The following is a 27,491-nucleotide window of genomic DNA, read 5'->3' on the forward strand; positions in this document are numbered from 1 at the left end:
TGGACGCGAGAAGACCTGTCGCCGTTTCTCTTCCTCCTCTCGGTTTGTTTTCGATCATAAATCCCGGTAGGGGATCTTCCCGATATGCCAGGATCACTGACAGTCCGCATGGAAAGCTTCGGGCGGACCTTCGTATTGCATTACCACCTGATCAGATCGACATAACCGGGTGATTTTGCTTTAAAAAATAAAACTCAACCCCGCTGTCTGAGATCTTGTAATCTAGGCCGTGTGTCTGCTTGCGTTATCGTACATTCAGGTGAGCAGAGCGGTCTCTCTTAGCACTCATGCCATAGAGCAAATCCAGATACGTGTCGGAGGTTTATTTTATCGGCTTCTATTTCACAAGCTCTGGGACTTTTTTCTCGTTTGCTGAAACAGCAACAGTGGCGGCGGCCTCTGTATGCAGCCCGGGCTCAATGGCGTCGGACACCAGCGACACGGAGGAGTTTTACGATGCTGCGGAGGATGTCAACTTCACTCCTTCACCTCATGCGTGAGTCTTATATGCAATATAACAAAATACATATTGTTTTTATTACGCCAGTGTGATGTCTGATGTACTTTATGTGAATGGAGATTAAACCTGCGCCTGTCAAAGCTGTCAACAGTTTGCTTGTTTATAGGTTTACTGCTTCTATACAGCCACATATATGTGAATATATAAAGTCATATGACTTTTACACTAGTGAACTCTATACCTCGACAGCATTTTTTTGGACGTTCGAGTCAGCTGAGTGGTTTTGAACCACTGCCACAATCTTGCTTTGACACGTAGCGTTCAGATGATGTTGCTGCTATGTTGTTTTGGTGTTGTCACTTGAACAAAACTGTTTCAAATGCTTTAACTTTTACAAAAAAGAACTTTGAAAAAAGAAAGTCGTTAAATTTAAGTTGTGGAATAATATGAGGACATAATTTTGCAAGAAATGTCCAGTCCATGTCCTTGGGCCAGTTTGCATTTTCCCACTGTATTCAAGCAGCATTCTCTAGTAATGTAGACATTTTATAAAATGACAGTCTTACATTTTGTATAGCATGTATTTAGACTGAGACTAGTTTGACAGGCAGTGTTTTAGTCACAAACATGACCGCTATTTTCAGATAAGGAGCCCGGATGACTCAGAAACCCAGTGACTCAGATTCTCAGTGTGAACAAAGATTTGAAGTCTTGAAGGTTTAGACGAATAATTGCTCTTTTGTGAAGAGCAATCTTCAGGTTGTTCAGTATAGAAAAATCCACCCGTTCTTGTTATCACAGCATAGCTAGGGTCAAAGGTGTGTGTGAGAAGAGCTGTGTCACAATATCTGAGGAATGTTTTGACAATTTCATCAACAATTGCTTCTGAAGTTTTTGTGTTGGATGTTCAGATTCGCTGGTTAAAGGGTGTGTTATGAATGAGATTGAGGGGCTTGTCTGTTCATGAATGCTGTGTCAGGCGGGCCACACTAGCTAGTTTTAATTAGGCTCAGACCTTAGGTTCGAGGAGGAGCCCTCACACCCACTGACTGTTTTTGTACACACAACTTTATTGACATTAACTAATTGGTCTTAAAGTGCCCCTATTATGCCATGTTAAAGGTAGTTAATATTGTTGTAATAGTCTCTTAAAACAGGTTTACATGTATGCAAGTTCAAAAAACACTTTAGTTTTCTCAAAAATTAGATTTAATTTTACCCCGTTTCTAAATGATTCGTAAACGACTCGTGTGAAGCAGTTCGAAGAATCAGTCTCTCTAAACCCCTCCTTTCAGTGAGCCCTCACTGCTGTGATTGGTCAGATGGTGCAGTCCTTTTGGATTGGTCTACCGCTTCAGCGCAAAACGAAACGCCCATTGGCATAACTGAACGACAGCTGTGGAGACCTGTTAATGCGTAGAAAAGATAGCCTCGATTTTACCCTATCAATTCGAGCCGGAGTCTGACGATGAAACGGTTGAAGTGGCACATAGACAAGAAACTGTTTTGCAAGCACGACTGGAGCAGGACGTTTCTCAGTGGGTGTCATATTATAACTGTGGGAAGTGCTTGCAATTTGCTTTTGTAAGCGAACCGGGCACACCTCTACGTTGTGAACTTCAACACTGTAACGTACAACCCATAACACTGCGTTAAGCCATCGTTTATCATTATCATTACTTAAACTAATAAGGCAGACAGACAGTCAAGCTGCATCAATCACAATTTTTAGACTACATTGCACTCACAGCTGAACAACAGAACTACAGAAACGCAAGTTAGCCGCTTACCAAGACATGTGCGGGGTTGTTACACACCATAACGTACACAAAGACGTATTTTGAACGATCGCTAGAAAATACAATCATCAATTATTAATCATACTTACAGGTAGAAGTTCAGAGGAGCAAGCCGGTCCAAATAAACTGGGCACTGATCCATTTTTTAAAACCAAGTGTTTGGTGAATCTCGCGTTGTAACGTTACTCCCCAAGATTGGAAAAACAGTCATCAGTAAAATGACGCGAACACAACACAAGATTGGAATTGGACTGCTGAGGTGTTGAAAAAATTTATGTTAACCACTCATCCTTGGTAGTTTCATCTTTCGGAAGGGCATATAAAACAAATTCACTCGCAGGGCGTCTTCTTGACATGATGTAACGTTAATCCACGTGAAAATGGTAGGCCTACTGTTTGTGGGCGGGCAAGTTGTTCGCGAAATTGAACGTGGGCGGACATTACGCAAATGTGTAGCTCGTGACGTGTGGCCGTTACAGAAAAAAGATTCGAATTGCTGACGACTCGTTTAGGCGAATGTGAGCCGACTCTTTTTTTTGTTAGACAAAAACTTCATTTATAGTGCACTGTCGGCGTCACAACTTTGCAGATAGTTTATGTTCACATACAGCTACATGACACACTACATGAAATATCATATTTGAAAAGGCATAATAGGGGCACTTTAACTAACTAAGTATGTGAGCATATATGTGACCCTGGACCACAAAACCAGTCATAAGGTAAAATTTTACAAAACTGAGATGTATACATCATATGAAAGCTCAATAAATAAGCTTTCTATTGATGTGTGGTTTGTTAGGATAGGACAATATTTGGCCGAGATACATCAATTTGAAAATCTGGAATCTGAGGATGCAAAAAAATCAAAATACTGAGAAAATCACCTTTAAAGTTGTCCAAATTGAGCTCTTAACAATGCATATTATTAATCAAAAATTACATTTTAATTTACAATAGGAATTTTACAAAAAAAAAATCTTCATGGAACATGATCTTTACTTAATTTCCTAATGATTTTTGGCATAAAAGAAAAATCAATAATTTTGACCCATACCATGTATTTTTGGCTATTGCTACAAATATACCCCAGCGACTTAAGACTGGTTTTGTGGTCCAGGGTTATATATGTCAAAATGGAACTGTCTGTGCTTTGGTGACCAGTGTTTTAATAATTATTTCTTCTCTTACTTCTTAAAGGTCACCTGCAAAGTTTGAACTTCCTCAGCCTGGGGTAAGAGTTTCCTGTTACATACACAAATGTTTCTACCTGTGCACTAGAATGTCCTTTCTAATGAAAAAGAAAATTAAGTAAGAATTTACTGAGCAAATGGAAAGGAATTTAGCAGCATTTACCAATGGGTGGTTCCAGATAGAATCTGCCTACTTGATTGCCTTGGTAAATTGTGTAAGTGGAATTGAATGCACTACACCTTTATCGGAACCTGAAAGAATAATAGTGTGAGCAAAAACATGTATTGAAGAGCAGGTCATATGTATTTTTTTTTAAATGTCCTAATATTGTGTTGGAGTCCCCTACAGCAGGTTTAAATGCATATAAGGTCAGAAAACATTGTAATTTTCTCAGAATATGCATTTTATATTAGAGTCATTTGTCAATTATTTCGAAACGATTCGTTCAAAGCAGTTTTGTGCAAACCCCTCCCTTTCGTAATCCTACTCTGCTCTGATTGGTCAGCTGGCCAAGTCTGTTGTGACTTGGTACAGAGAGGAGTACTTGAGAAAGTTACGCCTTTACATAAAACAGTAATATAGTGCTTAAATCCGTTCTTAAAATAAATACATTTTGTTTAACACTTATGCAAGTGAATCGTGCCCACAACTAAAGTTTAGCCGCTAAACTGTAAACACTTAACAAAACAATAATGGTGGATACGTCAGCCGAGTGCTAACGTGACTAACTGATGAAACAATACTGTTTGTAAACCAAAATCCGTCTACTTTCTTTATTATTAATGTAATTAGAACAACGACAGTCTAATCGACACATACTTAAGAAATAGTGGGTTCACAGCGAATTATCAGAACTATTTCAGTAAGACAGTAATATCATGGTTTACCTGGAAACCAAAAGCTGCACTAGGTATACATCACATATTAGCTAAAAAAAATTGATATTTTGAGCACTCAATTGAAAATATACACATAATGTATTAATCACACTTACAGGTTGTGCTTTAGAGACGCTTGTTGGTCCAAACAATAAAGGTACGGACTTATCTTTCAAGGACAAGAGAAGCAGTCCTCTGTAAAATGAAGAGCACACAACAAAATGTTCAAATTGTATTTTAATTTACAATGTAATTTTAACCACTGATTCTTAACATCAACATCTTTCAGCAATGAAAACAAAACAAAATTGCTTACACAGCCCCAGAACACAGCGTCTTCTCAACATGATGTAAACACACTAGCGGAAGTGTTTGTGGGCAGGTTAGACTGTTTGTATTTCGCGGGGAGGCGGGGATTATGCTAATATGTTACCTAGTGACGTATATCAGTATCAGGCAGAAGATTTGAAAATATGATGACTCGTTAAGGTGGCTCAGTCAACTTTTTTTTTTGCAAGACAATATCTTTTTTTTTTTTTATCATGCACTTTTTTGATTTACAAGTTAGCAGACTGTTTACATTGTAGGATAGCTATGTTACAAATTGCAAAAAATATGTTTTTCGAAACCCATATGACCTGCTCTTTAAATGAACATGCGAGGGGCAGGGGGTTCGTAGAGTCAGATTTGGTATTGGGTTTTTTTGAGTCATAAGTCTTAGTAGGGTGATGGTTCTAACCTTTTAGTGAAGTGCTTTTGTCACATGAGTGCAGGATGGAAAGATGATCTGCGGTTGATAGAGTTTGAAGCTCTGCTAGTTCTGTTTAATTATTTAAATAAAACCGATCCTGTCAAACAAACCAGGGCTCAACTGCTGTTGAAGTACTTTCAAAGAACTTCTAGAGAATTCTAGAACTCTTTAATGACTTTGTAAGGACGTTTGACTCGACTTTTTTTGTGTATAAATAACTGACGGCAAGGGTGTATATTAAAGAATTGGGTGGTTTTTCATCTGTTGCTTTTGATTGTATGTAGGGTCCTGCTGAGAATGCGGTACAGGATGTCGCCGCTGGATTGGCTCAGCCTGAATCCCGCCATGATGATTCTCTTCAGGTTTGGCCACGATAGAGCTTTGAATTTTTTATTCTTTATTTTTAGTCTCTCTCTCTCTCTCTCTCTCTCTCTCTCTCTCTCTCTCTCTCTCTCTCTCTCTCTCTCTCTCTCTCTCTCTCTCTCTCTCTCTCTCTCTCTCTGTTTTACTTTTTAGTAATTATAACAGAAGCATGCTGTGCTCTCTAGTGCATGTTTGCTGTTGGATGTCAGCCCAAAAAAGCAGGTCATTTCACTTAAGTGGTCTGTGTCAACGGGTCAGTTGCAACCCAGCAAGAAAAATGCTTAATGCAAATATTAAATCTCAATTTGCTGTCTAATCATGCATAGTTAGGGTAGAAAAATAAAGAGCTTGTTAAATAAAGTATCAACATTCAAAAGAATAGGGAAAACATTGCATCAAAACAAACTCAGTATTTTGTTCCAGTAAACAAAAATCAATGCTGGGTATGTGTTTGAAACTCTCTTGATAATTCTGTTCCTCCTGAGTATATATCGCAAATTGGTTGGATGCCAAACTGTTCTTGATCAATAAATGTGGACTCTAAGCCCTCTTTAGACATCATTATTGATGTTGTAGGGAAACACTATAATGCCTAGTGTAAACAAAGCTTTTGTTTTTGATGAGTTGCATGAATGCTAAAGCACAATTTTCTGACTGATTGTTCTCATTGTTCTTTCCAGATCATTGACAGTATTATAGAGGAGAGTCAGAAAAGTGGAGTGGAAGATCAGTTGTTGAGAGAAGACGAGGCCTGTGCAGCCACATCCGAAGGGGAGAAGGCAGAAGCCGAAGGCTGCAGTTTTCAAGAAAAGCTGGTTCCTGAAGCCGCCCTGGTGCCCCCAGAGGATCCTGATGTTACAGCACTTGACTCTGGTCAATCTGAGCAGCTGCCTGATGTAAGGCCGAAGGAAGTGAGGTCACAGGACATTCAAGACAGAGCACCTGATGTGGCTGGACCCAACCAAACAAGTCAGGACCAGGCTATGCCACCCCCTCCTGACATTACAAGCGCTTTGGGTCAACCGTCGCAACCCGCCTCCCTGCCATGTGCAGAAACTGCTGATATTTTAGAGCAAGTCCCAATGAATGATGGAGATGGCCCTGGCCCTTCCAAACCTCCTAGACAGTTTACAGTGGAGCCAGACATTGTAGCTAGCACCAAGAAGCAGCCACCCTCAAGGCCACCTCCGCCTAGCGGGGCTCCACCTCCGAGGCCGCCTCCTCCCTCAAGGCCCAGCTTTTCGGCTAAAAAATCCCAGGAGGTGATACGACCAACAGGACTAGAAGGTACGACTGTAGAGTTTTTAAATATTGTTGGTTTAACAATTAAAAAATCCACTCTATCTATGGTGATTAACACTTCTTATTGGTATCAAATTAAATGTGAAATATTGAAGCTAGAGTTCACCCAAAAATGAAAATTCTGTCATTAGTTACTCACCCTCGTGTCGTTCAAAACCTGTAAGACCTTTGATCATTTTCAGAACACAAATTAAGATATTTTCGATGAAATTCAAGAGCTTTCTGACCCTGCATAGACAGCAACGTTCAAGGCCCAGAAAGGTAGTTAGAACCATGTTAAAATAGTCCATCAGTGGTTCAACCGTGATGTTATTAAGCTACGAGAATACTTTTATATGTGAAGAAAACAAAAAAAAAAAAGGTTATTCTACAATCTCTTCTATTCTGTGTCAGGGTTTGACACGTGTTCACATAAGTACCATGTCGCATATGTGTAAATTGTTTTTTTAAGGCAAACATTTTAGGATTTTTCTCCATATAGTGGATTACAATGGTGCCCCCGAGTTTGAACTTCTACAGTGCAGTTTAAATGCAACTTCAAAGGGCTCTAAATGATCCCAGCCAAGGAAGAAGGGTCTTATCTAGCGAAATGGTTATCTTCTTAATAAAAAAAAATTGTATACAATTTATATACTTTTTAACCTCAAAAACCTTGCATTCCCGGTTATTACAGTTAGGGTATGTCGAAAAACTCACATCTCAAAAAGGTAAAACAGCGATTTAGGATGATTTTGAAGTTGGAGGAGAAGTTTTTTGACCTACCCTGACTGTCATGAACCAGAGTTCACCCAGAGCTAGACAAAACGACCATTTGAGGTTAAAAAGTATATAAATTGAAAAAAAAAAATTAATTAGCTGATCATTTTGCTAGATAAGACCCTTCTTCCTCAGCTGGGATCGGTTAGAGGCCTTTGAATCTGCAATTAAACTGCGTTTTGGATAATCAAACTTGTGGGCACCATAGAAGTCCACTATATGAATAACATTCCGGATTTTTTTTCCTCAAAAAACAATAGAAAAAAAATCTATGTGAGTAAAGAAAGCCGTGAACATCTTGGATGACAAGGGGGTGAGTAAATTATCTAGAAATGTTTGTTCTGGAAGTGAACTTCTCGTTTAATTTGTGTTTCGAAGACGAAAGTCTTATGAGTTTTAAATTACATGAGGTTGAGAAATTAACTATTCCTCAATAACTATTCTATAATAAATTCTCTGTGATTGGTCAGTTTCTGTAGAGCCAGCGGACGAGCTGTGTGGATTGGTCAGCCCAAACGCCACACTGCGATGTATTTCTAAAGACCTCCAGCACTCACTGGACCTCGCTAGTGCCACTAGTGGTGATAAAGTGGTTACTGCACAGGTTTGCATTTAATTACAGCCATTTCAAATAATATAAATATCCAGATTTCACACTGAATATATGACATCATACATTTCCATCTGGTCTTTTGTATAAGCAGGAAAACGATGAACAGACATCAAGTCCTAGTGGAAGCGAGACTGCCGGGCCGCAAAGACCAAGGTCTAACTCAGGAAGAGAGCTTACAGATGAGGTAGTGTGTGTGTGTGTGTGTGTGTGTGTGTGTGTGTGTGTGTGTGTGTGTGTGTGTGTGTGTGTGTGTGTGTGTGTGTGTGTGTGTGTGTGTGTGTGTGTGTGTGTGTGTGTGTGTGTGTGTGTGTGTGTGTGTGTGTGTGTGTGTGTGTGTGTGTGAACATATATTGCAAGCATAAGCATAAGAATAGAGGGCTGCAGGTATTATATAATTTTTTTAGGCAGAAAATAAGCTCTGTGACCACCAAATGTGTAAGATTCTTATAAGTTTTTGTTCATTAAGATAATTTTCACAAATTAACATTTATGAATTTTAAAGCCTAAATACATTCTTGAGCAGTAAAACACTATAAATGAACTACACAATAGTCATATAACAACATCCAACAACTCTTTCAAGATATTTAGAGGGATAGTTCACCCAAAAATGAAAATTCTGTCATTAATTACTCACCCTCATGTTGTTCCAAATGCGAGATGAACCTTCGTTCATCTTCAGAACACAAATTAAGACAGCAACAGAACTACCATGTTCAAGGCCCAGAAAGGTAGTAAGGACACAGATAAAATAGTCCATGTGACTACTAAAATTCTGTGCGCAAAGTAAACAAAAATAATGACTTTATTAACAATTTCTTCTCTTCTGCTTTAATGATTATTACCGAAGGCAGTAATTTGTGTGTTTTTGTTGTGTAGGAGATTCTTGCGAGTGTGATGATCAAGAATCTGGACACTGGTGAGGAGATCCCCCTGATCCAGGCAGAAGAGAAACTACCGACTGGAATCAACCCGCTTACACTGCACATCATGAGGAGAACCAAGGAGTATATCACGTAAGAGAACTGCATTTCCCATAACACCCCACCAACTGTTTACTTGAATCTCAGACATAGACACACAAATGTTCTCTGATTGGGCTCCATGAAAAAATTGGCAAATTTTAAAGACATCATGCTGCCTGAGATGTCCTACTGTATCCTATAATCCAAGAGTTTTGGAACTCTTCTGAGCTGCTTTTACATTTATGTGTATAAATTTATGTGAATATCAAGGATCATTTTCCTTATGTGACACTCTGCTTGTGCTGATGTGGTGGGGCCCTCAGGCAGCAGAATCGAATCCTATCAGTAATCCGATTCGCTACACTCTCATCTGCCCCTGTTTTATCAGCCAGAATGAAACCTACAGACTGTTTTTCCTCTTTTGAAGGGCGAAGGCATGTAATCCCTTCTCCTCTTCCGCACTCTTCTGATTTGAAACCACTTGAACACAAGTGGAACATTTTGGCAAGAAGTGCTTCATAATGCTGAGCTGATAACAGTTTTGTAGTTTCGGTTAGTGTGGTTAATCTGAAACAGTTGGATAGTTGGATCTGGTCCTGGATCAGTGTTTCTAATTTCTCATTTTACATCAGGATTAAATGCAACCTAATTTTGAAAGCCAGCAGCTCTGAACGCTTTAGGGTGGGATCTCACACTTGCTTTTTTTTATTCTTGGCAGAAATGATGCAGCACAGTCGGATGATGATGAAAAATCCCAGCCTGCACTTTCAGACACAGATGGAGGGAAACTGAAACAGAGAACGTAAGACATGGATGTTTATTTATAACTGTAGTCAGTCTTGAGTAAAAATACACAATTATGAGAAAATAAAATGTACTTTACCATTTACAAGTTTATCTGCTCACCAAGCCTGCGTTTATTTGATAAAAAATACAGTAAAACAGTAATATTGTGAAATATTTTCTATTTTAATTTTTTTTTCAAAATGCAATTTATTCAGGGCAAAATTGAATTTTCAGCATTCATCACTTCAGTCTTCAGTGTCACATGATCTTTCAGAAATCATTCTGTGCCATTTTTGTGCTCAAAAAATATTTTCATAGTAAAAATTACAAATCTCAGACTTTTGAATGGTAGTGTAATTACGACCAAATAAAAAGCATATACCTTGAAGGATACTGAGAATGATTTTCTTTTTTCACTCAGTACACAGCTGAAGAAGTTTCTGGGTAAGTCTGTGAAGAGGGCGAAGCACTTGGCGGAGGAATATGGGGAGAGAGCTGTGAATAAAGTCAAGAGCGTCCGAGATGAAGTGTTCCACACAGACCAGGATGACCCATCGTCAAGTGATGACGAGGGGATGCCATACACTCGACCGGTCAAGTTTAAAGCTGCTCACAGCTTCAAAGGGCCCTTTGACTTTGACCAAATCAAAGTAGTGCAGGACCTGAGTGGAGAACACATGGTGAGGAGAGCGTGTGTGACCTTTAATGTGAACTTCAGCATGTTTTGTCATGTGTGATGTAGTTAGTTAATTATTTATTGATTTGACCACTCCTTCTTCCTCTCCGTCTGTCTCAGGGTGCTGTCTGGACAATGAAATTCTCTCATTGTGGGCGGCTGTTGGCTACAGCAGGGCAGGATAATGTGGTTCGGATCTGGGTTCTAAAAAACGCCTATGACTATTTTAACAACATGAGAATAAAGTATAACACAGAAGGTAACCACACACACACACACACACACACACCCACAGTCTTGTATATGTGACCCTGGACCACAAAACCAGTCATAAGTAGCACGGGTATATTTGTAGCAATAAAATCATTAGGATGTTAAGTAAAGATCATGTTCCATGAAGATATTTTGTAAAATTCCTACTGTAAATATATCAAAATGTAATTTTTGATTAGTAATATGCATTGCTAAGAACTTCATTTGGACAACTTTAAAGGTGATTTTTACAATATTTAAATTGTTTGCACCCTTAGATTCCAGATGTTCAAATAGTTGTATCTCGGCCAAATATTGTCCTATCTTAACAAACAATACATCAATGGAAGGCTTATTTATTCAGCTCAGTTAAAAAAAGACCCTTATAACTGGTTTTGTGGTCCAGGATCATATATAAAGACTTTCTATGTCTGTTCATAGCAGCCTGTAACTTTCACATAGTTCTTATACAGTGGCCCCAATAGTATTTGAACACTTGCTGGTTGTCAAATGTGTTGAATGGACCTGTTCGTAATAAAATTAATTACTAGAGCTAGATTAAGTTTGAAAGATGAATCACCACTTACTGTGTAGTTTAGCCTGAGGTTAAGCTTGATCTTTGTCTAGGAAATTGTAGGGGGAATTTTACAGTAAAAACCCAAGGACCAGATACAATGAACAAAAACCAGGAGTCAAAGATTCAATCAATCGAAGTCATGTTTACTGAAGAAAATAGTTTGCAGTTTCATCAGCAGAAGTCAGCTTCAACACTCTCGATGGAGTTCGTAGGCCGCTCTGACTACATGTTCACAACAACAGTAATTATACTCTAACAGAGGTTGTTAATTACGTCCATGCATAGATTAGGAAGATCCTGATTGGTCCAGAACTTAGATAAGTGTGAAATATTCAACACACACATAAAGTCACACACAGAGGTCTTATCTATCGTCAAGGTTGCCTAGCCAGGCAAGACTCTTTATCAGTGTGGCTTGATACACGCACACTTAACAGTTAGCCACTTAGAAAAATAGAACCAAATCAACAGGATTTCACTAATACAAGTCTAAGGGATTTGCATTTGATCAGTTATCAAGAACACATGTCATAGATGTCCCGATCACAGATGTCTTGGTCACAACTGCTCACGTAATCAGGAGGGTCATCCTGACCTCCTGAGGTGTGACCTCGGGTGTCTGAGAAAAGAGAAACTTCAACAAGCACAAATCTCATTCAGAGCACAATTTATTCTAACATCATGTGATTTTCTATTAAGACATCTTTCTAGCCACTACTAATATTACACAACAAATTATATTAGGAGTTAAACACAGATTTATGAGCTAGATCATCTACTAAAAATGTGTAAGAATTAATAAGGATATTAATTTGTAAAAAGGCCATGATGTCTTCCGACTTCCACTCCTTCAATCCCCCGTTTAGACCAATTGTGGAGTCCAATACTCCACGTCCGGTCTACCAGGTGAGGTCACTACGGAAGGCGGAGGTTTTAAGTCATGCTCCCCTGGCGGGTCACAATCGTCTCTTCACCCCATCATGGACAAGCCGGAACCTAAAAATTCCGGTCCCCATGGCAGGGGCTCTCCCACCTTCCACTCACAACAGGGCGTTGACGTTGTCTTTGGTCAATCGTTGATGTAAGCTGTTTGACAGCTTCAGCAGGCACATCTCTCCTTGTACAGGATTCACTGTCCTGCAGACATATTTAAAAACGTACAAGAAACAACAACAAACCATCCTCCAAATAATTAAGACATCTAGTCCTAGATATCCTCCAAGCGCGTACAAAACATACTTTAAAACTTCCACAAACTCCTCTACCGAATCTGTCACGTCCGTAAAAACGTTCCTACTGTAAATGTAACATTCAAGTTAACTTGGTGCTCTCTTTGTCTTAGTTTTTCTGCTAGCAATAATTTCCAAACACAAATTAAACCTATTTAAATGCATCTAGCAGTGACATTATAGACCATTGAAGTGGCGCTAAAGCAGTTACCTTTAAGATGGTCATGTAGTTGTTCCGTTCTAGTAATGGACTTGGTATCTGCGATAAAACATCTACAAAATTTGCTCACTTATAGTCAGCCTTAACAAATGATAATTAACAAACATCCTTATATATAAACATACTAAAATCAATCCCAACTATTGGCCAAAAGCATACTGCACACATTTTTTCAACTCCAAGAATTATACTTCTTCAATGGAAACAATTCTTTAATTGGTCTGCTGCTTCTCACAACCCCTGTGAGCACGACTGAATATCTTTTCCCTTTAATAACTACACTGGAACTAAAAGTCCTACAGTGCATGTAGTGCATTGTTGGCTGTCATTATCTTAGACACAATTGTCTTTACCTGTCTTATACAAATATAATGCCTCTTAGTTAATTTGGTAATATCTGAAAATTAACTGATTACAAGAATCAAGCTTATTTATTCCATGGAAGCCAAGCTAAATTAATAAGCATTCTCAAGATAGATATCCTATTTTTACAAAAACTATTATTTAGGCTATAATATATAGTGCAAGAAGAGGGATTGTAAATCCACTCATTCATTCCCTATCATGGACCATTTTGGGGTCCAAAACAATGGCGGTCTAAAATAAACAAACCCAACATAAGTAAGACCCAAATTAAGCCATTGTTAAAAATAGAAAAAGAGAAAACATAATCATTATTCCACTTAAACCTAGAATAGTTCATAATTGTTACTTAACAGCCCTTTTATTAAGTTTAGTCCAAATGACATTGTCAGTATCAATGTGTATAACTTTAAATCTAAGACTTGTTATTGCCTTGCATATCATTATATCATGAAATTATTCAGTGATACCCAAATGCCTAATTATTGTAATTTCAATCTTCTCAATTATCATACCATATTACTGTACTCAGATTACAGCATATAATTCAGGACTTTCAGCAAATTCTCAGGGCTTTGTTTAAAGGCAATTTGGTTCTCATTGTCTTGTCAGTTAAAAATGGTTACAGGTCAAGACACCTGCTAACCCTTCGTTCATATTTGTCATTTGGCAATGATCATTATCATTAATTTCTAAAACTGACAGATTTCACAATTCTGTAACCATATAAACAAATCTCTTGCTCAGATGTAAACTGGCAAATATTCTTTCCTCAGTTTCTAAAGCTGTTTTAAAACAGTGCACATTATCAACAGGCCCTGCCAGTGTTGTTGTAATATTAATTTGGTTTGATTTGACAAGTGTTCATAAACTGTTCCAAAGTTCCTATAACAATTTTGTTGTTCATAACATTTATTAAAACTACTTGTCACCAAATTCCTCCATCAGCAGGTTATCCAGCAGATTCAAAATGTTTTGTTAAATTGTCTCTGTTCTACATAAACCAATCCAAAGTATTACATCACCTCAGCCTTGAGACACAGACAGCCTTACAGCTGTGTTTGCGTTTAACCCATATTACACTTAAAATGTATTAATTCCTCCTTTGTTTGCCCACCAGCCTTTCTTACGATAACGTGAGGGTGCTCTCTGGATAATCTGGTTAGTGACTTAGCCAATGTGTCACTGTTTCTTTGCCATCAAGTCTAAAACATTTACCTTTTATCATTCAGATACCAAACAGTTAGCTGTATTTTAATTTAGACCCTCAGTTAAATTTAGACATGGGTTTTTAACCCATTATGGATGGCAATTTCACAAATTCAATTTACCTAAACACTCTGAAACATATTAAACCAGAGAGTGATTCAAATCAGTATTATAAAGGACAAAATAAGTAGTTATTACTCATAACAGACAAAGCCAAATAACCAATCTATATAAAGCTTGTCCATGTTCTGTGTCCTCTTTTCATCATATTCACTTAAGAATTATCAACTTCTGTAAAGTTTCCCATTTCATTTAACCCAACGGTAACGATAAAACCCTCATTCCAGAGGTTATTGGCACAATATACACACAAAAGCAACATAATCGTTCCCCAAATCAACAACAAACAGTTCATATGTGAGGTTACGATTTTGGATTTAAACTATTTTTTTTCCTGCCAGTTTAACATAGTTTTTACCTTGCCTCTTTTCCAGTCTCAATGCTTGTCATGGCTTTGTTTTGTTTGAACTTATTTAGCAGGCTGATAAGAGAGGCAGAATTCCATCCTTGCCTCCACTCAAGCAGTCTCTCTCTCTCCTGCTGTACAAATTATCATTTGACAGCTTTACCAGACATTAACTTTGACTATCATACTAAATTCATTACAATATAACACTTCACTTACCAAAGCTAAAAGTGTTAAAGCTTCTATTTCAAATCTCAATTTAGATTATTTAAAATCAAGTATGCTAGCAGCATTTTTTTATCTCTAAATAGTTTACTTTAAATGCTTAATTTACTTAACCTTCATTATCCAGACTATCCCTTCAATCAGCAAAAGCAGTCTTCATCTTTAGCCACCACCATGTCTTGTAATTATCCTATGCCATGTCTAAGGACCTGCAAGAGTAAAAACTGATATAGACATATTAGTTTATTATCATCTTAGCCTCATTGATTCAGGAATTTATCATAATGCTGAATCCACAAATATTATGCAGTTCTTGTCAGTAAAGCAACCAACTTCATCCTGACATGAATAAAGATATTTTGTTATGTCTTACTAGAGATAATGGCTGCCATCACATGGTCTCAGATGGTTCTTGAAAGCCCATTGCCGTTAACTCTTAATAAATAAGCTCCTTTTCCTCAAGGTGTGATGCCCTGGCATGTTTGCATCAGGTTGTAGATGCTTGTCACAATCAAACAATGCGGTTGCTGGTGATCAGGTCTGGAGGAGCGCACATTTTTGAGGCAGATGGCTGTAACTTACAGATCCCCCCTTTAACGATGCTTTAGGCCTATTCAGCATCTGCTCAACTCCGCTACCATCTCAAATATAACACCTCCCTTCTCGGGCAGGTGCCCAGTGGCGGTGACCCCCTGCCTTAGGTTGCCCTCCGCTTGGCCAAAAGAGGATCTTACCCGTCATTGAGAAATCACCTCATTCACACTGGTAACCGCTCTTTCCATTTGGACATCCTCGACAGTTTTCTTCCAGAATCTGGTATTTTCTGCAGCTTAGGAAAGGAGCACTCAAGAACCATGTGAGCCATTGAGACCACCTAGTAGTACTAAAACATTGAGACATGTTAATCCAAGCAATATTTTATCAATATAATCAATTAGACATCTTCAAATCATCGTGCTAATATTACTCTGAATTCAAATATCACACCCATCCACTCAGTGTAATGCTCTGCTACTGCTGTATAGCCAGAGCCATCAGGCCCTGTATGATGGTGGAGACTAAAAATAAGACAAACAAGTTCTTGGCTGCAATACAAGTTACAATGCAAGTGTTTAACTATTTCAAATCATTACTTCTATTGTGCAAAATTCTATAGATTCTAAATCATTTAACAACTAATTGCTCTCCGACTGCATACAATTTAAAATGTAGAATTTTTGAACTCCCTGTAGCATGTCCTTTAACATCTCTGTGTCTATGATTTGCATTGAGACATTGTGCTGTACTATTAATAGCTTATTATCATTTATGACACAAACTCAGATTACAGCATTTAGCTGACTTTGAATGAGAGAGAGAAAGAACTCTGAGGGATTCAGGACAGATAGCAATGCATGCCATTAATCTTCTACTATAATTTCAATGTGATATCTTTTACTATAGCCCAGCTTAAATTTATATAAAATAAAAAAAATGACAAGCACTTTCAAATAAACATCTTCCTTATTGTCCCTTTTTTTTACTTACTTACTTTGCAACTCAAAGGCTAAGTCTTTCCAAAGCTCTGCCTATGGCTTTGGAAATTTGACAATTGCACTTTAAATCTGTCAGGGGTTATCTGACCCAGATATGTTACCTCATGCTATCTAAACTTCTTTTTAATTAACTTTAAACCCCCGTTTATGTTACTTGTTTACAATATTACCAGCTTCTATACAAACATAATTTTTCACTAAACATTGGCATATGGCTGTGATGCTGAGTGGCTGAAATTTTCTATACCACAATAAATTTAGTCTTTTGTCCAAACATCAGTTATTACTGATTTCAACTCAGGACAAGACTCTGTTACTTTTACAGCTTCAGCCACACAGCGCAAGGTCAAATGCAATCTTATCTTCTGAAAGCAAAACATAAGCTTCAAAGTTTTTCCAAAATGCTAATGCCTAACTGTGTGTCTAGACAGTGTTTTTACTAACCCAGAATTCAGTCCAATACATTGTCAGAGCTTACAACAACTAATTAGGGACTAAAACAGATTTATGATTTCATTCTTTGTCGTTTAAAATCTTCTATGTACAAAGAATTAGATTAAATCATTACTCAATTAATTCTGGGATTATTTTTAACAAATAGCCACTCTACACCTCTAAAAATAGGCACATACATTGTATGTTTTTTTTTTTTGTATGTAACCAATCAAGTTGTTTTAATTTCCCAATCAGAATCAAAGCCCAGACTGACCATTTCACTTGTGCTGAGAATATCCCTAAAGTTTGAGCTTCATAGCAGAGCTGTTTACAGCATCTGTTCTCTTCTATTTCATTATTTCTATAAGTATTAAGCAAGTTACTTAATTTATCAGCCATATTTCTATCACAAACCAAAAACCAAAAGAGATGATAGCAGCAAGAGATTGAGGCGGCGATCTTACCAATTCCACTTGACGTCTGCGTGATGAAACTGCAAAGTATATTCCATTTCCAATTTCCATATATGTCCATTCCAATTAGGAACATACAAACAACAATTTTAGCTCTTTCGGGGTTGTTCCTGATACATCCCAGATCAACCAGTCCTTTCCCTAACATATATTAATATATAGATGTGCACATTTATTGTATTACTATTTCTGTTTTTTAACACTACTTTTTTGGTTACTCTGTTCCCTAACCATCTGATCTGACCTGATCGCTAAAGCTCGGGGTACCCCTGTCTGTGGTGGTAGGAATGGAGAGTTGGTTGAGCGATTTACGACTAGAACCCCTCTCTAGCGTCTTACATTCTCTCAGTATTTCATATACTTAAAACAGACTGCACAGACTGCAGACTGTACATCTCATCTCTACGGCTCTCATTGCCACAGAATGCACTATCTGGCCTTTACGGCTCTTTAGTGCCACAAAATAGAGAATGCGTTTTGTCCCTACTGGACTGTGCTTTTTATCCCCCAATAGGATGCACCTACTTCTACTACACACCTCTCAATCTAAGTCTACTATTAATATCACAGGTGTGCACTTGTACACCATACCAAACCATATATAACTTAATGTTACAGGTGTACCTCAATACATGACACCAGTTTACTAATTCACCAAGTTCACCTAAGTCTGGTGTCACCTCAAATCCACGACACCAGTTTACCAATTCAACCAAATTTAACAGTTTACCAATCCAACTAAATTCAACTAAGTCTGGTGTCACCCACTCACGTCTGAGTGAGTCTCTATATCACTCTCCCTTCTCCCACCCCTTCCACCACAGACAATCCCTAACCAGAAATAATTTTACAAATCTTCCTACCTTGTTGATTGATCAGGGATATCACCAAAGAACAATTTGCCCGCGCATCCTCCACCATTACTGTAGGGGGAATTTTACAGTAAAAACCCAAGGACCAGATACAATGAACAAAAACCAGGAGTCAAAGATTCAATCAATCGAAGTCATGTTTACTGAAGAAAATAGTTTGCAGTTTCATCAGCAGAAGTCAGCTTCAACACTCTCGATGGAGTTCGTAGGCCGCTCTGACTACATGTTCACAACAACAGTAATTATACTCTAACAGAGGTTGTTAATTACGTCCATGCATAGATTAGGAAGATCCTGATTGGTCCAGAACTTAGATAAGTGTGAAATATTCAACACACACATAAAGTCACACACAGAGGTCTTATCTATCGTCAAGGTTGCCTAGCCAGGCAAGACTCTTTATCAGTGTGGCTTGATACACGCACACTTAACAGTTAGCCACTTAGAAAAATAGAACCAAATCAACAGGATTTCACTAATACAAGTCTAAGGGATTTGCATTTGATCAGTTATCAAGAACACATGTCATAGATGTCCCGATCACAGATGTCTTGGTCACAACTGCTCACGTAATCAGGAGGGTCATCCTGACCTCCTGAGGTGTGACCTCGGGTGTCTGAGAAAAGAGAAACTTCAACAAGCACAAATCTCATTCAGAGCACAATTTATTCTAACATCATGTGATTTTCTATTAAGACATCTTTCTAGCCACTACTAATATTACACAACAAATTATATTAGGAGTTAAACACAGATTTATGAGCTAGATCATCTACTAAAAATGTGTAAGAATTAATAAGGATATTAATTTGTAAAAAGGCCATGATGTCTTCCGACTTCCACTCCTTCAAAATAAACAGGGTAAATCAATGAAAGCAACTGACTTTCAAAGCACAGCGCTATTGTTTTTTTGCCCATGTAGAGCGAATGCAATACAACTAACTCTGTTTTAAAGCCTAGTGAGATGTTAAAGGGATAGTTCATTAGTTACTCACCCTCATGTTGTACCAAACCCGTAAGATCTTAGTTCATCTTCAGAACACAAATTAAGATATTTTTGATGAAATCCGAGAGCTTTCTGACTCTGGATAGACAGCAATGCAACTTAACTTTCAAGGCCCAGAAAGAAAACTGCACAAAGAAAACAAAAATAACGGCATTCTCATGTAGAACGTCCATCTCTCTTAGTTTATCATCTGTATATTCTGGTTCAAATAAGTGGGCCTAGGCAAAAAATTTAAATTCATCCTCTCTGTTGAAATCTTCAGACATGTTTACAAAGACTGTTTTATGCACAGCGTGCATCTTTTGCTTGTAAACAAAGTGCACCACATCCTGGTTCTTCGGCAGAACGCTGGTTTCTGTTTAAGCAGCACCACATGCATGTGTCATGGTACTCTCGTGAACATTCGACAAAGACTGACATAGAAGAGACGTGCTGGGTTTTCCTTTTTTTTTATAAAGATCTCTATTATTTCTTTCAGGACGTGTGTCGCCATCTCCCTCTCAGGAGAGTCTGTGTTCCTCGAAATCAGATACTGAAGGAGGGGTAAGGCGTTTTTTTAGGTTTCTTTGTTTTTTTTTCCTTTGTTCTTTGTTGTATTTCGTGCTGATGAATGATTATTAAAATTTCTAAGATATTTGGCCTCTCTTGCCTTCTCTCGCTCAGTTTGGTGCTGCTGTGGAAGATCCAGACACTGAGGACAGAAACGTGCCGTTCCGGCAAGTTCCGTTCTGCAAGTACAAGGGTCACACTGCTGACCTGCTGGATCTGTCCTGGTCGAAGGTGAGAGGTCACGGTCATCGATGCTCCACTGAATCACTTAAGTGTGGAAAACATTTGAAATTTACAGTATAATGAAGAGCAGTTGAACATAATTATGTCTCTCTTCTTTTCTGAGTAGAACTACTTCTTGCTGTCGTCATCAATGGATAAGACGGTTCGTTTGTGGCACATCTCCAGGAGGGAGTGTCTATGCTGTTTTCAGCACATAGACTTCGTTACAGCTATCGCATTTCATCCCAGGGTAAGTGCGCCTCTTGTGTACTCTGGTATACACTATTGTTTGGGGTTGGTAAAGTGTTTAAAATGTTTTTTATTATAAAAGGTATTTTAAAACGTAATTTATTCCTGTGATGACAAATTACTTCAGTCTTCAGTGTCACATGGTCCTACAGAAATCATTCTAATATGTTGATTTGGTGCTCAAGAAACATTTCTTATTATTATCAGTGTTGAAAGCAGTTGTGCTGCTTTAATATTTATGTGGAAACTTAAAGCATTTCAATTAAACTAAGTAACATTTATTTGAAACTGAATACATTATAAATATCTTTACTATCACTTTTAATCAGTTTAATGTGTCCTTGTTGAATAAAACTATTACTTTCTTTAAAAATAATCTAACTGACCCCAAACTTTTGAATGGTAGTGTACATGTCCACTTTGATAAGTTTGTGTATTTTTCTCTCAGGATGACAGGTATTTTTTGAGCGGTTCTTTGGATGGAAAGTTGCGGTTATGGAATATTCCAGATAAGAAGGTGGCACTGTGGAACGAGGTGGACGGGCAGACGCGCCTGATAACAGCAGCTAACTTCTGCCAGAATGGAAAATATGCAGTTATTGGCACCTACGACGGACGCTGCATTTTCTATGACACAGAGGTGCGTGTTTCTTTTAGTGAGCTTTCAGATCAGGACAGTAATGTTCACTTAAAGGGATAGTTCACCCAAAAATTAATATTCTGTCATTAATTACTCACCCTTATGTCGTTCCAAACCCGTAAGACCTTCGTTCATCTTCAGAACACAAAATATTTTTGATTAAATCAGAGAGCTTTCTGACCCTGCATAGACAGCAACGCAACTACCACATTCAAGGCCCAGAAAGGTAATTTGGACATCGATAAAATAGTCCATGTGACATCAGTCGTTTAACTATAATGGTAAGAAGCTCTAAGAATACTTTTTGGGTGCAAAAAAAAAAAACCCAAACAAAAATAGCGAATTCATTCAACTATTTGTCTTCTTTGTCAGTTTTCGACACGTTCACTAGAGTATCACGAGGCATGCCAGGGATCGTACAAGGTGCATAAAGCGCTTAAAGTACTTTAATTTGACTTTTTTATTTTTTTATTTAAGGCCTGGCCTTAAACCCTTGAAAATAGCAATATTCCTGAAGAGGTTACATGAAAAATGCTTTAATTATTGAAAGACAATGTATCTGTGACATAAGTGTTTAATTTTGTCAATAAGCAAATATATCTTCTCATGCAAAATTCACACAATTCATAAAGCATCATACCTTTTTTGCTTTTTTCAGTTAATGTCAGAAAACAATCGAGCTAAGCAAGCAGTAGTACTAACAGTTTTGTGTAAACGTGGCTGAAGGCATGAAATAAGGAACAGATCAACCAAATCAATTGAGTCGTTCACTACCAAACACTAGATCAAATTAAAAGACCCATTCATTTTCGAATTTCAACATCGCTTGTAATGATTTTAAAAAGCATGTAGTGATGGGTACAGCGGAAACAAAAATGATGTTTCGAATTACAGACCCATATCCCTGCTACCACAGTTATCTAAAATTTTAGAAAAATTATTTGTGTTTAGATTAAAAAAATGTATGGATAAAAATAAAACGTTAAATAATAATCAATATGGATTTTGCTCTAATCATTCTACTGCAACAGCAATTTTGGAACTGGTAGAAGAAATAACCAATGCTATGGATAAGAAACATGTTACTGTAAGTGTCTTTGTGGACTTGCAAAAAGCGTTTGACACCTTAGACCATGAAATATTATTGAGTAAACTATATAAATATGGTATAAGAGGCATAGCTCATCAGTGGGTCAAAAGCTATTTAAAAGAAAGAGAGCAGTTTGTTGAAATCAATAACACAAAATCAAAAAATTGTCAAATAAATTGTGGTGTACCCCAGGGATCGGTACTAGGTCCAGTACTTTTTCTTCTTTATGTGAATGATATTGTAAATGTTTCTAATTTACTAAAATGCATTTTGTTTGCGGATGATACTACTTTATTTTATGCTGGCAAAAATATAAATGACGTATTACAAGTTGTAGAGTATGAGTTTGGGAAAATCATGAGATGGTTAACGCAAATAGATTGTCTATAAATATTAGTAAGACAAAATGTATGATTTTTAGTTGTACAAATAAGGATTTTGATGCAGCATTGTCAGAACAAGGAGTACAGATTGAAAGGACCCATGAATTTAAATTTTTAGGTGTTTTGATTGATGAACAGTTAACATGGAAATTCCATATCGACCATGTTAAATCTAAGGTATCCCAAATTATAGCCGTGCTGCATAAGGTAAAAGAATCTGTTAATAAATGTGCCTTGTTTTTATTATATAATTCATTGATTGTTCCACATCTGACCTATTGCATTGAAGCGTGGGGAAGTGCTAATAAGACATATATAGAACCAGTTTTTAAATTACAAAAATGGAAGTGGATATAGGGCCCACACAAATCCAATATTTATACAATTAAAAACCTTAAAATTCAATGATTTATTAGAATATAGCCTCCTAAAAATAATGTATAAAGCTCACCAGAAAACATTACCTAATAAATTGCAAAACAGATTCATCAAGAGAGTTAGTAGCTATAATTTAAGAGGAACTGAAGTCTTTCAGAAACCCGAGTTTAGAACAGAATCAAAGGAAAGATGTGTCTCAATGCAAGGTGCCAACGTCTGTGGAACAATTTAAATAGTGAAATTAAAACTTCAACATCGTTTTTTGTTTTCAAGAAGTGTGTAAAAGCATTACTAATAGAGAAATATTATGCTTCTAATTAGCAGGAAAATGTGATATTTGATTTGTGAGATTGTATATGTGCTGCAAAGTTGACGTGTGTTTAAGCGCACCTCATTGGAATTGGAATTTATTTTATGTTGATAAGGGGCAGATATTATAAGTTTATCTTCTTTCTGCTCCCTTTCATTTCTTTCTCAAAAGAATGAAATAAAAAATGAAATGGGTGAAACAGAACTTTTTGAAATTCCATTAAACCATCGCATCGCAAAATGATTCCAATCAGATCGCTTATCTCAAATAATTTGTTTCAGATGGGGACTTAAATTCGCAAATCATTTGATTCAGATCGAAACTTTGTGTATTACGAATCCTTTGTTTCAGATCGGGACTTCAAATCGCGTATCGTGAATAATTTGATTTATATCAGAACAGGTTTGTAAATTATTTTGTGAATTGAATGATTCAAATCAAATGATTTGTGATCCGCGCTCCAAGTACTGATCTGAAATGATGGTTCGCGAATCATTATTCAGATCGGTACTTCAGAGCGTGCATCATGAATCATTTGACTTAGATTGGAACTTCGGAGCGGATTCGCAAATCTTTTGCTTTAGATTGAATCTTGGTAGCGCACATCGCAAATCATTTAATTCAGATCGGGACTAAGGTGCAGGTTCGCAAATAATTTTTTTCTACAGTTATAAAAACAAAACAAAGAATATAGAGCAAAATTATACACAAATACAAATCCATTAAGAAAATTAACAGTGGTTTTACTATGGTAAAAGTCTAGTATACTTTGTAATGCTTTAGCAGTAGCACTCCACATTTGTTTCATTTTTGTTATTTCTTTATTAGTATAATTGTATTTATCTATTTCTCTTTTTAGGATTTGAATGAGAAGACATTGTTTGATAAGTCTGATCTCCGACTGAAGTCCTTGAAAATCAAAAAATAGTGCTTTGAAAGTCTTGGAATTTCATTTTACAGTATCTATGCGACCGTGTGCATTCCTCTGCTTAAAATCAAGTCGCAGTGCATCTGGCTCCTGCGTCAGCAGCACCATATGCATTTGTGGTACTGTTTTGAATCTGTGTTGAAGATTGATAGGGAAGAGAAGAAATTGTTAAATAAAGTCATTATTTTTGTTTTATTTGCACACAAAGTATTCTCGTAGCTTCATAAAATTAAGGTTGAACCACTAAAGTTACATGGACTATTCTAATGATGTCCTTCTGGGCCTTGAATATTTCAGTTGCGTTGCTGTCTATGCAGGGTCCGAAAGCTCTCGGATTTCATAAAAAATATCTTAATTTATGTTCCAAAGATGAACGAAGGTCTTACGGGTTTGTGACATGAGGATGTGTAACTAATGACAGAACTTTAATTTTTGGGTGAACTATCCCTTTAAGAGTTTCTAAAAAAACAATGTTCAAAGCATTGATTTAGAAATCCAACTATAAGTCGATTATTAATCACTAACCGCTTCTTTTATCATGTTCCGCTCAGCGCCTTAAGTATCACACCCAAATCCACGTTCGCTCCACGAGAGGCAGAAATCGTGTGGGCCGCAAAATCACCGGTATTGAGCCGCTGCCAGGAGAGAACAAGGTAAGAGACACGTGTTCATATAAGAGGGAAAAGACTGAACAGAGAAAAAGCTGCAGATGGGCTTAAAACACTCTTTACTTAAGTATAACATGAATAATGTTTTTATTCATGTCAAGGTGATGAAACTTGACATCCATCATTCAGTCGCAGTCAATGCTAATTTCCTTTTCCTCTGCAGATCTTGGTGACGTCAAACGACTCTCGCATTCGTCTGTATGACCTCAGAGATTTGTCTCTGTCTATGAAGTACAAAGGCTACGTGAACAGCAGCAGTCAGATCAAAGCCAGCTTCAGGTGAGAGGAGCAAGTCTGAAAGACACACAGCCCAGATATGTCCATCTCTGATCTTACACTTCTATTGGAAGTTGAAAAATATGAGTGAATCTCAAGGATCTCGTCTTGTTCTTGTAGTCACGACTACTCTTTCATTGTGAGCGGCTCAGAGGACAAGTATGTGTACATCTGGAGCACATACCACGACCTGAGCAAATTCACCTCTGTACGGAGAGACCGCAATGACTTCTGGGAAGGGATCAAAGGTAATGATGGAACAAAAATGAAGCAGTGCCAGTTAAACTGGTAAAAATACTTCAGGAATTATTTGTCTTGGCAGTCTGTCAGATTGTAAATATCTGGAATGACTGACTGACTGAAGGTTGTACAGACACCATGTTCAAATCATAAAACAGTTGAGGTCAAAAGTTTACATTCCCCTTTTAGAATCTGCAAAATGTTAATTATTTTACCGAAATAATAGCGATCATACAAAATGCATGTTATTGTTTATTTAAACAATATTGTTTGTGTTATTGTTTGTGGTCATATATAGTCCACAAATAGAAAATAGTTGAATTTACAAAAATGACCCCATTCAAAAGTTTACATCCCCTTGATTCTTAATACTGTGTTGTTACCTGAATGATCCACAGCTGTTTTTTTGTTGTTGTTGTTTAGTGATAGTTTTGTTTAGTGATTAGTCTCTTGTTTGTCCTGAACAGTTAAACTGCCTGCTGTTCTTCAGAAAAATCATTCAGGTCCCACAAATTCTTTGGTTTTTCAGCATTTTTGTGTATTTGAACCCATTCCAACAATGACTGTATGATTTTGAGATCCATCTTTTCAAGCTGAGGACAACTGATGGACTCATATGCAACTATTACAGAAGGATCAAATGCTCACTGGTGCTTCAGAAGGAAAAACGATGCATTAAGAGCCGGGGGGTGAAAACTTTTGAACCAAATGAAGATGTGTCCATTTTTCTTATTTTGCCTAAATATCATAATTTTTTTTAATTTAGTCCTGCCCTTCAGAGGCTACAGAAAATACTTACATGTTTCCCAGAAGACAAAATAAGTTAAATCTTCAAATTCAAAAAGTAACTAACAAGGGACCATTTTATTAATTCAGTTTTTTTTCTCTTGTGGACTATATGTAAAAATATTTCACATAAAAGATCTCATTCAGGTCAGTACTAAATAAACAATAACATGCATTTTGTATGATCCCTCTTATTTTGGTAAAATAATTAACATTTTGCAGATTCTGAAGGAGGATGTAAACTTTTGACCTCAACTGTAAGAATGATCATTAGTGCTGCATGATTACTCAAAATCAAACTACAATTACATCTTTTCCCCAATCATGCAGTTCTAACAACTGTTATTGAATGCACTTTTAAGGGTCTTAAATTACGTGTGCTTTCTGCTTTGTAGCCCATAATGCCGTAGTGACTTCAGCCATTTTTGCACCGCATCCGGATCTCATCGTGCCTCAGGAGGCAGGGACAGAGAAGCCAGACTCGGACTGTAAGAGTGATAGCACGGACGACTCTGAGACTATCCCATCAGGTACTGACAGGAACTTTGCAAATAGAATTATGAGATTGCGAAAGTGCACTGAATTAAACTAACTCATTCTTCTTTTTCTCAGGCGCCCTGAAAACAGACCACTCTGAAGTTCTACTCTCTGCAGATTTCACTGGAGCCATTAAAGTTTTTGTCAATGTTAAGAAATACTGAGTGCTTGTGCTGAATTATGACACCCAGCAAGTATATATATATATATAATAATTTAAAAGCTCTTCTCAGCTTTTGGACAGAGCTAAAACAAAATCAGTGCCACTTTACACCTAACTGAGCCCTCATTCATTGACCAATCAGCTGCTGGAGAGTGCTCTGGGAGGCGGAGATTATAAGCCCCGCCTTATTCGCAGAGAACAGGGACCCAGGAAGTTGGAAGGCGGGGACAGTTGAGGAGCAAGGACAGACGTCATCACGGCTATCTTTCTTTACCTTCCTTTCTTTTAAATTTGATATGGTTTGGAGAGGTATTGTTGTATTGTTACTGTATGTACAAAAAGGGCTTTAATTTGCATTGAGCAATGATGCCATTTTAATGGATGAGTGAAACTGCAAGCCTGTATGGAGACAGAATGGTTACGGGAGACACAGGTAGTCAGCCCTTCAAACACACAAACACACACACAGACGTGATTTTCCCCCTGCACACTTTAACGCCAACGTCAATGTTTCTGGAAAACACACAATCTCACATTTCCAATATGAGCACTAACTAAAGTCATTTCAATTTAAGAATCTTTGTCAGTGTTATTTTATGTTGTAAAAATAATTGAACCTGATTTTTTATGTGTATGATTCCAGAAATAAAAAAAAAATTGATATAAA

The 27,491-nt window shown here is 37.4% G+C and overlaps 1 protein-coding gene across 1 annotated transcript; it reads left to right on the forward strand.

The window, feature by feature from the left end:
* wdr44 (WD repeat domain 44) lies at nt 1-27,491 on the forward strand. Its single transcript, XM_073839696.1, has 20 exons — nt 1-259; nt 382-496; nt 3,460-3,493; nt 5,367-5,444; nt 6,126-6,732; nt 7,974-8,107; nt 8,208-8,300; nt 8,996-9,132; nt 9,800-9,883; nt 10,289-10,547; nt 10,664-10,802; nt 19,884-19,948; nt 20,069-20,185; nt 20,304-20,426; nt 20,874-21,065; nt 24,706-24,807; nt 24,986-25,101; nt 25,219-25,346; nt 26,520-26,654; nt 26,737-27,491. The coding sequence occupies exons 2-20, from the start codon at nt 420-422 to the stop codon at nt 26,823-26,825; spliced, it is 2,709 nt and encodes a 902-aa protein (XP_073695797.1). The 5' UTR covers nt 1-259; nt 382-419; the 3' UTR covers nt 26,826-27,491.

This window comes from Garra rufa, chromosome 5 (genome assembly GCF_049309525.1).
Source record: "Garra rufa chromosome 5, GarRuf1.0, whole genome shotgun sequence".
Taxonomy (NCBI): Eukaryota; Metazoa; Chordata; class Actinopteri; order Cypriniformes; family Cyprinidae; genus Garra; species Garra rufa.